Source organism: Mya arenaria, chromosome 4, assembly GCF_026914265.1.
Source record: "Mya arenaria isolate MELC-2E11 chromosome 4, ASM2691426v1".
Classification (NCBI taxonomy): domain Eukaryota; kingdom Metazoa; phylum Mollusca; class Bivalvia; order Myida; family Myidae; genus Mya; species Mya arenaria.
In genome coordinates, this window is record NC_069125.1 from 44011163 (window position 1) to 44026130 (window position 14968).

Sequence of the window (14968 nt, forward strand, 5' to 3'; positions counted from 1 at the left end):
TTGGACCCCCCCCCCCCCCCCCCCAACATAGTGGCCTGCCGTATCCTGGAGCACTTCAATCAGGCTGTCTGCCAGATTGAACATGTGACGCCATAGGGGGCTATCATTTTTTTTTTACTTTTTAAACCTAACCTGTATACCTCCCAATTTTAACTTTGTTTTTAAAAAGTACTCTTTCTTTCACAACTTTTACTCACATTCTTCGATATATAAATAGTCTTATTTGCATCAGGGTATTATATAATACAAATTAATTAAACCTTTTAAATCTTGAGTGAAATAATCATTTCGGTCACGCAAAAATACGGTGCGAATTTGCAGCGGTTCGAATTCGACTAAGTACGATGTCGATCTCGCGATATATCGCGTTAGTTTGCATGACGCACTGAGAAAAACAAAACAGAACAAGAATAGAAGTACTTTTTAATCGTATCAAGGTATGTACACCCGTATTGGTAGTATAAATACATGTTATCTTATGGTGTAACTTGAATTGATAACAGTATGTGTGCCCGACTGCCGTTGTCCCCGAAATATATGATTGGTGTAAAAAATGATGTTACACGCTGGTGGGTGGGGTATTTTCAATTCTTCTTAATTCATTTTTGGCAAGGTTCCATTTAGTAATAATGTTTTTTTTCTGTCAGCCACTCTTGAATACGGATGTTCCATATAATAGCGCAGGAAATGAATTGGCCAGCTCTATTTGACCTAGTGTAAGGACAGAAATAACGCAGGTGGCTGGTTAGTCTAAAATATTAGACGTGTTATACGGGATTCTTCCAATCCCTAACGTCTAAACGGGAATGTGCAAAAAACGGGGGTGTTTTAAAAATATTGAAATTGTTTTAAGTGAAGTATTTTATGGTTGAAATTGATCATAAAGAGTTATATTCATATTTTACCATGTAAGTGAAATGCTATTTTGCACTAAACAAGCATTTAATGCATTAAAACAAGTTGTTTACCTTTCCAATAAAACGAAAGTTGACTGACACAGAAAACAATTATGCGAAGGGGAACAACTCGATACAATCGTAATAACTCGGCCTCCTCCGACAAAGCTTTGAGATAGACCTCGTTATACAATCGGAACATTTCGGCCATGGCCGAAATGTTCCGAGCGATTTAAAACTGTGCCCTGAAGCCTTGCAGGTGCCCTTCATGTATATATCGTTATGTTTTGACAGAATGAAATGAAAAAAAGCCGTCAAACTCATAATTATAAGTTGGATATTTATTTTTTGTGTACGGAACTAATATAAAATAACATTATCTGGTAATATTTCTTGTTTTTATGATATTTTATAGACGCTATATGCTTTAACCCGGAATCCTGATCGGAACAACCACCCACTTTTGATACTAAACCAGTGTTCTACCAAGGACGCGCCCTTGCGCCATTGGCGCAGAAAAAATCGGGATGGCGCAACGAAATACCTGTAGATGGGCCGATTGGCGCGCCCGTTTTTAGAAAAGCCGTTTTGACTTAATCAAATTTTTAAAGAGCCTTTTTGACTTAATCGATTTATTTTTCAGAAGTTTTACAGCACAGCTTTCATTCGATAAAACAACGATTTTCATTGGTCCGTTTATGTGTAACTATCCAACCGCGAGGGGTAGTATATTTTTTTTACCAAATTCAATGTCATCATCATGGCTGAGAAAAAGAAAACACCTCAAAGTAGAGTGGGGAGATATAAACAAATTCAATTTCAATGAGGGCCTGGTGCATTAAAGGAATGCAAAACAGAGGAATATGTTCCTGGGTAGGGAGGGTTGTAATTTAGGGATGTGATTTGCCGCGGATTCGCGGAATTCCGCGGATCTAATGGCCCCAAGGACCCGCCCCCCAACCCCCACCCCACCCCAAAAAAAAGAAGAAATAAATTTAAAAAAAAGTGTTTTTTTAAGTTTTTTTAGCTGATTGAAAAAAATACAAGTGTGCTTTAGGGCCAGTTTTTCTGCTACGGCAGTGTGCTTTTGACCCCAAAAGTGCCCCAATGACAGAAATGGTTTCAGCCCTCCAGCGACCAGGTCAATCACATCCTTGATAAAGCATAACAACACATTGACACGTGAAACTGTTCATTAACATATATCATGGTGTCTCATTTGTGCCATGTTTAAAGTTTTTTTCTAAATGTTAAATGGATCTGTCCAATATTTGAGAATATTGATGTCATGTGGATGTTACACCATTATATAATGGGTAAATAAAACACTTTCATTTAAAAGTTTTCATTTTTCCCCTGGAAAAGGTCATGGCCCCTAATTTTCATGACTGCTGGGCCATTCGGCCCCATCTTTTTCAATCCTTGGCAGAACACTGCTAAACAATTTGTACGTGAAGGATTTGCCATATCAAAAATCTAAAAAAAAATCCGTCAACGTACAATTATTTGGACTAGTGGCTGGTTAGCCACAATAATGCGTGTTAAGGAACGTTTTTTAACATTTGGATATTTATTGTGTGCCCTATAATGCCACAAGTTGGTTTATTTATACCAGTGTAAAATAAAATATTAGACTATTATATTACAACAACACTGAATTGTTAAAGAAAACATAAAAGGGACACATAAATGATATACTGGTTAATACCTTTTATTTATAACTTAAATTTTCCATGATAAACTGACGCTGATCGGCTTCTGTCAACTTTTCACTGCCATATTGGGTTAGCCACTATTAGTATATTTATCCTACGCAGTTACCTCCCCTGTTGGGACATCAATATTCTTGATACATTATTCATAAGATTGATTTTTATTCGACTGATTTCCTGATTAGTATATAAATATAAATATATATATATATATGTATTTGTTTTATTAAACCTTTTAAAAAACCTTATTTATATGTGTTCACATTTTTATCAAATATTGATGCCCTTAACTGAAGATGACTACCTGATTTCAAATGTGCATTTTATTAGTGGAGTTTAACCGGAACAGGTGTGCATTATCTTTGCGCTAAATATACTTAGCGCTGGGATCTTGGCTAGGAAAACAACAAGTGGTATATGGATGCGAAGAGTCGCCAACACAAAAAAATATCAAAGACTCTGAAGCGGCTGTTTATATGGACTAGTGACTGGTGTGAATCCGGGTCAATTTGGCCCAATAAGCTTTTCGGCCAGGTCATTTTCAGCCCAGTTACATTTGGTCTGGTACATTTTACGAAAAAACACACACATTTCCTTACCTGTTTCACAAGATCTCTGCTGCCATCTCTGGCACCAGTCACAATCAACAGCCTGCTGACAGTCTTTACGAAAGTTTGTCGGACCTCGGCACCCACCAGTAATAAATGGCGAGGTCCGGCAATTGCATGTATATTGTAGTCCCGCATGTCCTGCAATAATTTTTGGGGAAAATCTGTTGTTTAATTATTATGTGTCAGAAGTGTTTCTTGTTCATTTAATGAACTGACCTGTTTACTTTATCTAACCCCAAAAAAACCTGTAGTCCAGGGAATAATAAATGACCCAAAATTGGCACATCATTAATTTTTACTATGTGTCAGTTTTGACCCAGGCGAATATCAGCGCAAGAGTCTGTATCATTTGAAAGGAGCCACAAGGCAAGCTCTAAATGTTTGTTGAATCAATTAAAGTCAAAAGCAATTAACTGTGAAGTGACAAGCGATTATCGATCTTGAATCTTGGTTACCAACTCAAACTGTGATGACTCCCCCCATTATGCAAATTAATGGATATATTCGGCTTTTAACGATGGTTTGAAAAACAACACAGCTATTTTGTTTTCTTTTTTTTATATATATTGTATTATTTGAAAATCAAAAATATATTTGTATTAGTTCTTAATGTGTCACAGAAAAAATTACATTCTCATAGCACGTGGTCTAAAAAGCGCGGGAAACAGGTGAACGCTTACTTCCTGTCAATTTTAATGAAAGTGAAAGAAGAACTGCGTAGATCGTTGTCAGTGTGGAGTAAAGGTCTATAACAACATAGTTTCATTGTTATGCCATTGATGAAAAATAAAGACAAATATGTTGCAATATTGACAATAGGAACGTTGAATGTTTTTGTTTACTTCCGGAAAAAAATGAAAAACTTGAAAGTGAAACTGTACGTATTAGTGAGAAAAATGTTGTTGCAACTAAATAATTGCTGGTGCATATAGTATTCTGACAAGGATGCACAGGGTTAACTTACATAACGAATAGTACAAGCATAATTCCTGTTTCATCGAACATGCATCAAATAAATAATATGTTCAGTCAGAACAAAAAAAAGAGTATTCTGATCACCGGTTTGTCCAGAGTAAAAATGCACTTATTTCAACATGTTCCAACGTAATTCAACAATAATTTGGAATGGTATGAGAAACTTACCAATATGTGTCTGTATTCTGTTTGTTGAAAAAAAAATGATAAAATAGTGTTGATATTTTTCTTAAAAACTAAATTCAATCAACATTGCTCAGGTGCTTCATTCGAGCAGATCCGAATAAGTCAGTGATAATTGAAACTTGTTTGATGTCACTTGTTTGATAACTTGTTATTGTAGAATGACGGGGACTGTTTATAGTACCTGACCATTCGTCCCTTTATTGATTTATGACACATTTAGACATGTGTATAGTGTATTGTCATGACCTTCACGCCTTTGGCATTAGGGGCCAATTGTTGTTTAAAAAAAGACAATTCAAACTTTATACACAACAGCCCCGTAAGGCTTAAGATTTATTATTTTATTTATTCAACAAAAGATAGCGAATATATGAATGCCAATTTTGGCATTCAAATACCAACAGTCGATCGAATATTCAAAATATTCATTTGCATCCCAAGTTAATAGGTATTAAATTTACATACTTGTTTGTTTCAGGATCAAACCTTCAACAGTCATGTCTGATGTCAGTGACCTTGATAGGTATTTCAAACTTATTTTTATAATATTGTACAATTCATTGGTTATCCGTAAAAAGAGTCATTCTTCCTTCTTATATGTTAATCAACTCAGTAAGTGTTATCTACATGTATTTGATGTTTACATTATTATTTTAAGTCAATGAGGGTATGACATATAATCATCAGTGACTTTTCTTTCACATTTTCAAACTGCATGTGCCTTTTTGATTCAGTTGAGTGTGATTAAAGACCAAAATTTGAGATGTAAATCGATCATGCCAAAAATCCATAAAGTTACAAAAACATAATTATTTTAATATATTTTTTTTTCTGTCACTTAAAGCTTGATCAAAATTATAATAGCTGAGTTGACTGATCAAGTGGTTGCAAATTGAGCCTTTTTACTGTTTCTTAATTCCTGTTTTTTATAGGGATGATATGTTTCAACTGCTAGAGTTAAACTTTTTATTATGATGAGAATGTTTTCTAAACATTTTCTTAAATGAATTTTAAGGATGCTTGTTAAAATGTTTAATGGAAACTTTTTGTTGAATATTTAATATAAACATGTTAATTAAATCAAAATGTTAAATAAAGCTTAAATGTATATATACATGTTTATTATATTGCCAGGCAAATAGAACTGCTACGTCAGTGTAAGATAATAAAAGAAAGTGAAGTTAAATCCCTGTGTGCCAAGGCCCGGGAAATTCTAGTCGAGGAGAGCAATGTACAGAGGGTGGATTCACCTGTCACAGTAAGCAGTTTATTGATTTTTAGGGTATTAGTTTATTCTTCATTGGTATGAAAACTGATAAATTATGAAGCATTATGCTTAATTCCTTATCCTGGGATAAACCACTGCTGGGTTCCATTTTAGGAGCCATGCTGAAGTTATAAATGTACTCTGATAGTGGATGATCAAACCCACAACCTCTTAAGAGTTTACCCACAAACACGTTCTACCTCCAATGAGAATAATATAATAACCAATAAGAGATACATAAGGATGTACAATTGTACCCGTTTTTATGTTCTGTATGGAAACTTGATTTGTTTTTGGATCACTAACATGTTATTATGCTCTGTGTAAGTAATTGTTGTTATTAGAAACAAAACAAACATTTCACATGATGTACTAATTATGCCCCCCACCTATTGGGGGTGGGGGGCATATAGTTTGTGGTTGTGTTACTGATTTTAATTTGTTAACACCTTTCATTAATTTTATCCCTATTGCAGGTGTGTGGGGATATTCACGGCCAGTTTTATGATTTGAAAGAGCTTTTCAAAGTAGGAGGGGATGTTCCTGACACTAACTATCTTTTCATGGGAGACTTCGTCGACAGAGGCTTCTATAGTGTAGAAACTTTCCTTCTTCTTTTAGCATTAAAGGTGAGGCACAGTCATATTAAAAGTCAGTCACAGTGTTAATATATTGTAACCCAAATGCTGATTTATTAGATACAAATGTTAACCTATAATGCACACTATGGTTATGCATGCAGGGTTTATGAGTTGTACAGTGTAAAAATGTAAATAATTTCATTCTACTGCATCATATGGCTGCAAATATTGTATATTTGTAAAAAACAACAACACAAAAACAAATGTACCGGTACATGAATTACCAAATTGATCAAACATATTTTGAAACACTGAAAGCTATTTTGAAACACTGGATTTTATCTGGTGATTTGGAAATGGTTTTTATCTCATGTCAATTTGGTCATATCCTAAATGACCTTGTCATTCATAATATAGATAAAATGCACATTTTGTAAGACTGGGCCATTTTTTCATCATTTTTTGAAAGTTAATAACATTGTTTAACCTTTAAAAGTGTATTGATTTATGATGTTCTGATTCTCATCGACAACAAGCACAGCTGTATAAGCAGTCTCGAAATATGTCAGAAATACTGCAAAAGTGTGTACATGATGAAACTTCCAGTGCAATAAAGATTTGTAAAAAAAATGAAAGTTAACCACGATTATGTAAACAAGGTTGTTAACTTTAACAAAGTTCTGAAAATCCGCCCAATGTCAAATGTTAAGCAATGCTTACTGCTGACAGTTGATGTCCTTGTAAACAGTGTACAAGCATACATATTGTAGGGAAATGCCATTGAAAATAATTTATAAAAATCGAAATGGTATAACACAGGCATTCTGTGATTCATTATATTTAGAGTGTTACTTAAATTGTATATTTTCAGGTCCGATATCCAGACAGAATAACTCTTATACGGGGTAATCATGAAAGTAGACAGATCACACAGGTGTACGGATTTTATGATGAATGTTTACGGAAGTATGGGTCTGTCACAGTTTGGCGCTACTGCACAGAAATATTTGATTACCTCAGCCTCTCTGCCATAATAGATGGAAAGGTAAAAGACAGTTTTAGTGTGTATCTTCCAGTATATGGTCTTGTTATTAAAGAGAATTCAGAGACAAGTTAAGGTATTCATAGAGACTAAAATTGGATCCAAAAATCAATAAAAACATTCACTCCAAGCATTATTCAATCAGTGCAAATTCAAATACACATACTAATATGCATAGCAAGGATCACATTTCAGGCTTAAATTTCTGTTGTGCCCCTTAAAAATCTGACATATATTTGCATGCACTTGCAAGTTCTTGTATATTTCAACATTGATATTTTTTTAGAAAACGTTAAGTGTTTAAATTCTGCAGAAGCAAGCCAATAATAAGTTAATACTTATGAGTAGCTTTATAACATTCTTTTATTAGCTCGACTATTCGAAGAATAGTCCAATACCCTACATTCAATTGACTTAATACTTCACACAGTTGTTCAGGGCCATCACATGATGAGGTTAGATAACTCCATATTATTCTTTACACAGATTATGGCCCCTGATTGACTAAGGAACTTGGGTTAAAGTTTTAGGGCAAGTTGGAATATTTACTAATAACTTCTATATCCTTTGTTGAATTGACTTAATTTCAGGACCATCCCACAATGAGGTTACATAACTCCATATTATCCTAAATACAAGTTATTGCCCCTGATTGACTTGGGTTAAAGTTTAAGGGCAGGTTAAAGTTTTAGGGCAAGTTGGGATTTTCACTTATAAGTCCAATACCCTATATTCAATTGACTTAATACTTCACACAGTTGTTCAGGGCCATCACATGATGAGGTTAGATAACTCCATATTATTCTTTACACAGATTATGGCCCCTGATTGACTAAGGAACTTGGGTTAAAGTTTTAGGGCAAGTTGGAATATTTACTAATAACTTCTATATCCTTTGTTCAATTGACTTAATTTCAGGACCATCCCACAATGAGGTTACATAACTCCATATTATCCTAAATACAAGTTATTGCCCCTGATTGACTTGGGTTAAAGTTTAAGGGCAGGTTAAAGTTTTAGGGCAAGTTGGGATTTTCACTTAAAACTCCAATACAATTCATTCAATTGACTTAATACTTCACACAGATGTTCAGAGCCATCACATAATGAGTTTAGATAACTCCATATTATCTTTTATACAAATTATGGCCCCTGATTGACTATAGAACTTAGGTTAAAGTTTTAGGGCAGGTTGGGATATTGTTTAATAACTTCTATACCCTTCATTCAATTGACTTAACACTTCACACAATTGTTCAGGACCATCACCCAATGAGGTTACATAACTCCATATCCTTAAAACTCCATATCCTTAAAGTTATGGCCCCTGATTGACTTAGGTTAAAGTTTTAGGCAAGTAAAAGTTAAGGGCAAGTTGGGATGTTAATAAAAAAAACTTCTATACCGTTCATTAAATGCACTTCATAAAGTTCAAAATTATTTATGACCATCTTACAACAAGAAACATAACTCCGTTTTAAGCCTAAATACAAGTTATGGCCCTTGAATTTTTTTTTTTTTTTTATTTTTTTATTTTTTTTAAATTTCCTTTAAAAGGCACATTTGTATATTCTTAACCACATTTTCATAATGGGAAATCAAGTTATTTGAATGAGTTGCATCATTGTTTGGGCGGGCTGGTGGGAGGGCAGCATCAAAGTCACCTTATGTATCAAATAATTATAGTTAGGTTTGACATAAAGAGACCAAACTTGGTATTATTACATCGTTATTGTATTCTAAGTCAAAGCGGCGTAGTCGACCGCGCTGTCTTACGACGGCTCTTGTTGATAAGGAACGATTATGTATTAATAAGTACATGCATTTAAATATTTATTGGCTTTACTTTTCATTAAGATCATGAGAACTATAACTTGTTTATACAGATATTCTGTGTACATGGAGGCCTGTCCCCATCCATTCAGACCCTGGACCAAATCCGGTCAATAGACAGGAAACAGGAGGTGCCCCATGACGGGCCCATGTGTGACCTGCTCTGGTCAGACCCTGAAGGTGGGTTGTACAAATTGCTTAAATGATCATTACCAGTAAAAAATTTAGTACAGAATTTAAGAGATTTTTATTGTAAGATAATTTATAATTATACATGACCTTAAAGCAGATAATCTTTTAGATTTGCCAATATATTAATGGGATGGCCATTCTATTGAAAGATTAATGAAATTATTTCAGATGCCAGATATTTAAACAGTTTTGGCTTGCAATTATAATCTAGTCAGTTACAATGAACAAAGATATTCACAAAATTGAAAGTTCTGTAATGGTATAACTTAGAACCCACATGTTATTGGGAACAAAACAGTTTTGGTTCATATGAATTGATTGCTGCTGTATCCTATGATTCGGGGGGATTTCTAGCATATTGAATAATCGGGATACATGGAGAGCAAGACCTACAGTAATTTTAATTCATGTAATAATTGCTGATTTTGTTTCAGACATGCAGGGTTGGGGTGTGAGCCCGCGCGGGGCTGGGTACCTGTTCGGTAGTGATGTTGTCTCGCAGTTCAACACGGCAAACAATGTGGACCTGATCTGTCGAGCACATCAGCTTGTTATGGAGGGATACAAGTGGCATTTCAACGAGACTGTGCTCACTGTCTGGTCCGCACCAAACTACTGCTACAGGTGAATGTTTATTGAATACTTTGAATTGGTTATAAGATACTGGATTCAGACTACGTGATATTAAAAGGACATGTATTTCAAGACAGTTATTGTGTGATCTGTACCAGGGTACTGCTTCTGGGGAGCATTTAAAGAAAAAATGGAGTAGATTATAGAGGAGATACTTACGTAATTACCGTAAATGACTGGGTATAAGACGATAGGGGGTATTAGACGCAGGGAAAAAAATCTGTGAAAAGTCCGAGAAAAAAACTTTTAATCTATGTTTTTGGTTAAAAGACGCATAGAAAAAATGTCAAAATCGTCCGGCATTTTCAGCCACCATGTTTGTTGACAGTGACAAAAAAAAAAATTGGCGATGGTTATCTTTAAAACCATACAACCATACTGTCGAGAATGAAAAGTTATGTTATATAAATATGCAAAAAAATATTTTGACAGTGCCCAACTTTGCTTTTTTTATATAAGTTTGATTATTGTTTAATTCAATTTATTATTCAAAATAATATTGTATACCGTAATTCACAAGAATTCGGACACCATAAATTAATTATTTTTTTCGCTCTCCGAATACATAGAAAATTTTCATTTTTACATTTTATTTACATGTTTGTTTAACCTGCCTTTTTATGCCCCCACAAAGTGGCGGCATATAGGGTTGCCCTTGTCCGTACGTACGTACGTACGTACGTCCCGAAGATTGTTTCCGATCTAATTCTTGAAAACCGTTTGTCCAATCCTCACCAAACTTTAAACACATGTTTGTGACCATAATATCTTGATCAAGTTCGATAGTCATGGAAATCGCTTTAGTCATTTAGGAGTTACGGCCCTTTTTTGCCAAAAATTCCCGAAGATTGTTTCCGATCTAATTCTTGAAAACCGTTTGTTCAATCCTCACCAAACTTTAAACACATGTTTGTGACCATAATATCTTGATCAAGTTCGATAGCCATGGAAATCGCTTTTGTCATTTAGGAGTTACGGCCCTTTATTTGCAAAAAAAGACTTGAAAAATACGTCCCGAAGATTGTTTCCGATCTAATTCTTGAAAACTGTTTGTCCAATCCTCACCAAACTTTTAACACATGTTTGTGACCATAATATCTTGATCAAGTTCGATAGCCATGGAAATCGCTTTAATCATTTAGGAGTTAGGGCCCTCAGATTATCCTGAATAATCATTATGGCTTATTTTCTGTGACAAAAAATCGAAGTGGGGGCATCCGTGTCCTATGGACACATTTCTAGTTTCTTCATGGTTGCTTTTTACCACTTATTAATTTATCCGTAGTAATCAATGGTCATAAACTTACTTATTACGCCTTTAAGTGTAAATCCTTCATCAAGTTAATTAAAACTGAACTGAATAAACACATTCTATCGGCTTCAGATCAAAGAGTCACACTGTGTGACGTCACATAACTTACAGTTATACCCACGAGGATCTCGTGGAGAGCATGGACATTGCTATGCAGGATTAATGTATAACTGTACGATAATTGCTTCATATAGTAGATATAAGTGTGGTACAAGTTTGAAAGTTTATTGGCAGATCGTTTTACGAACATGTCATGTCGATGTTTTCTTAATCCCTTGATTGCCCTTGTTGTTTGTTTAATCCTCAAATAAATATATCGCACTTCCTTTTAAACAGGCAATAAATCGTTTAGGATGGGTAGTAACTAATTAAATTGTCACAGTGTTGTATACGGTTAGGTAATCTAGCCGGGTCACGGACACTACGGACCATGGACATTACGGACCAGATTTAGGGACATTACGGACCAGATTTAGGGACTAGCCAGGCATTGAAAAGATAAAAATCAATAATCTTCGTCTGTGAAACTTGGTAACTATGAAAGTTATGATTGATGTCCTTTGGGTGTCTGAAAATTAGGTACGCAAAATAAATTATTTTGGGAAGTAATTATGGGTGTCCAAATATTTAGAGTGTCCGAACTCTTAGGTGAATTACGGTAACTTTAATCGAAAAATATTTTTGTTGAAATTATAAACGTCTTACGATATACCGTATCCCGATCTTCAACTGCCGTTTTAACCCGTATATACTCGATTAATATGACGCGAGTAACATCCCTTTCTACATAAATCTATACAAACTCTCGTCTTGAAATTGACCTCAGAAAAAAAGTTAAAAAAAAAGGTTACTGGGTATTATACGCAGGCATTTTTTTGCATCAAAATCTGAGGGGGAAAAGTGCGTCTAATACCCAGTCATTTACGGTAGACAGTATCATTTTCAAATTGATTTGCAATTCATTTAGACCAGTGATGGTTCTCACAACATATTCAGCACTAAATTACTACTTTACATTGTGAAAACAAAATTGAATACTTTGATAGTATGTTTGGTAAATTTTGATTGTAGTTGGCATTGCCTTTTATATACCATTTTGAATTTTATACAAACAATTATTGTCTGATCTGCACCTTACTACTTCTGTAAGCGCTTTAGATGGGGAGGGGTTTGTTAGTTTGTAAATGGATACTTTGATTGAAGACGATGTATAATCTCCCTTTGTTTATGCTCCGAGCTTCTTATGAAAGGCATATGCCATTTAAATGAAACACACATCCTTTGATCTGTACAAAACCACTGCTAAAGGTGATTGCAGTCTGGATGAAGTAGTGGACTATTAAAGTACTGTATTGCAGATTGTAATTAAAAGAATTTGTTCTTTCAGATGCGGCAATGTAGCTGCAATACTAGAGTTAGATGAACATTTACAGAGAGATTTTACTATATTTGAAGCTGCTCCTCAGGTAATGGATTTTTTTTTAAGGAAGCATTGCTGTAGTTATATGTTGTTATTGGATATTTGTATAATTCAATTATTCCTATATGCTTTTTGATTAAACCCTATGAAAAGTTTTCTGGTAGCTGTGAAGTGGATTGAAAAAACAAGGTTGAAACTTTCTCAATGTCATGCTTCATGTTGTTTTTTATTTGTTCTTTTGCATAAAAACATGTGTTACATTTCTGATTTATCTGGGAATGATGATTCAACACAGCTGTGGATGATCTGTTTGTGTAAATGTTTAACCAATTACGTGGTTTTGTTTTACAGGAGCTTCGAGGAATACCTACCAAAAAGCCCCAGCCAGACTATTTCTTATAAACGCAACAAAGCCTTCGTACAGAGAGCAACATGTGATAGGTGGCAAGAGACTGGTGCCAGGTTGGCAGACTGGTTTAAGGTGTTCAGACTGTGTTTTAAGCTAAAAACGTCTCAATCTGTCTATTAAAGGTTTTATCTGGGAAGTCAAAAACATTCAAATGATTGCCAGTAAGTGATAGCACAGTATTGTGTATTTCACTGCATTTCACTGTATTATTTATGAAAATATTTTAGTAATAAATATTCTGATAAATTCCAATTAAATTTCACCTTTAGTTACTTATTTTCTCTGGCAATACTTTGATGTGTATTGATTTTAAGCGGATTACTAAATGTGCATAATCAATTCAAGATTAGGCTAATCATTCATGATTGATCAGACTAAATTAAATGTGTATGTACATTTTTATTGAAGTTTGAAAATACACAAAGGTACATTTAAGTATTATGAATATAAGTGTGGTTATACCGTACATGTATGTTTTTTTAGGAATGATATTGTATCAAAGTATTGTTTAAAAAAATTGAAAGGATTCAGTCATTTATGGTGTTTTCAAAAGTTGATATTTATTGCAAGTAATTTTGTAATTTTAATTAACCAATTGTATTTTCAATTTCCTAATAGAATAATTTTGCCTTATTGATTCCACTGGAGGGAATATAAGACTGTATTCAGATAAAGGAAATGCTGGTCATTTTTACATTGATAATGTTACATAAATAGTGTACTTAAACATCCTTGTCATCACTTACAGATGTATGTATCAAAGAATCCCAATGCAGACTTTGTAGTATTTTAGTTCATTGAAGATGTGTTTAATTGTTGTTTGACATATTTTAATTTAACATTGTGTAAATCAAATATGTGACATATTTGAATTTGTATTTTATGAAGATCCTCATGATGTTAATTTGTAAATATTTTCATTTAATTTACTTTATTTCAATTAAAACTATTTTCAGTTACTATGTTTTCTAAGTTGTATGTTTAAGTACATGTGTTCTTGTAAATATAAAGAAGGGCCATTTGTTTGAATCTGTCATCTTACTGATTTTATTCTCATGTGTGGTATTAGTAATATGATCAAATAAAAGCATCAAAGAGTATGAACACATATCTGTTCTGTTTTATTGTATTCTAGTAATGACATTTCATGGTACTAATATTTCCTTCAGAATAGGGTTGGTTGATGAGGCCAATATAAATCTCAAAAAGTATTTCTCCGGCATTTAATGAGTTTTTCGGGCAACCAAGGTAGCTCTCATCAGTATTTACTAAAATGCAATTATGTCCCCCCAATAATTGTTTTTGCCACATCAGTCCGTCCGTGCCTCAGTCAGTCTGTCCGTCACACTTCGTTTCCGCTCAATAGTTGAACACGCTAAGACCCAGGAACTTCATACTTTGTATGATTGTTAGTCATGACTAGAAGATGATCCCTATTTAAGATCAGAAGGTTATAGGTTAAGGTTGTGGTGACCTTGAGGTGAATAAACGATTTTCGCTCAATAACTTTAGATCACTTTAACCCAGGAATTTCATACTTGTTGAGCCAGTTGGTCATGACTAGCTGATGACCTGTGTCGATTTTAAGATCAAAAGGTCAAGTGATCTTAAGGGGAAAAAAATGGTTTCCGTTGAACAACTAAAGAACCCTTGTACTAAGGAACTTCACACTTGATATGCCGATTGGTCATGACTAGAAGATGACCTCTAATTTTAGGGATCAGTATACCAAAGGTCAATATTGCAGTGACCTTGAATGGAAAAAAAACAGTTTCCAATAATAACTTAAGAACAATTGCACACAGGAACTTCATACTTGGGGTGCCAGTTTTTCATGACTAGTAGATGACACCTATTGATTTTGGAATTAGTAGGTCAAAGTCGCGGTGACAAAAACGG

At 34.3% G+C, this 14968-nt stretch overlaps 1 protein-coding gene across 1 annotated transcript; it reads left to right on the plus strand.

Moving 5' to 3' along the window:
• Positions 1–361: 361 nt before the first annotated feature.
• Positions 362–14179, plus strand: LOC128232780 (serine/threonine-protein phosphatase 4 catalytic subunit). The gene is made up of 9 exons (XM_052946508.1): positions 362–437; positions 4859–4903; positions 5515–5638; positions 6124–6276; positions 7100–7273; positions 9157–9283; positions 9730–9919; positions 12628–12706; positions 13012–14179. The coding sequence occupies exons 2-9, from the start codon at positions 4878–4880 to the stop codon at positions 13060–13062; spliced, it is 924 nt and encodes a 307-aa protein (XP_052802468.1). The 5' UTR covers positions 362–437; positions 4859–4877; the 3' UTR covers positions 13063–14179.
• Positions 14180–14968: the final 789 nt, after the last annotated feature.

Excerpts from the sequence above, each read along its gene's own strand:
- LOC128232780 (XM_052946508.1), top strand. The coding sequence starts at position 4,878 with ATGTCTGATGTCAGTGACCTTGATAG. Across the intron at positions 4,904-5,514 it reads GATGTCAGTGACCTTGATAG|GCAAATAGAACTGCTACGTC; the intron begins GTATTTCAAACT and ends TTATATTGCCAG. Across the intron at positions 5,639-6,123 it reads GGGTGGATTCACCTGTCACA|GTGTGTGGGGATATTCACGG; the intron begins GTAAGCAGTTTA and ends TCCCTATTGCAG.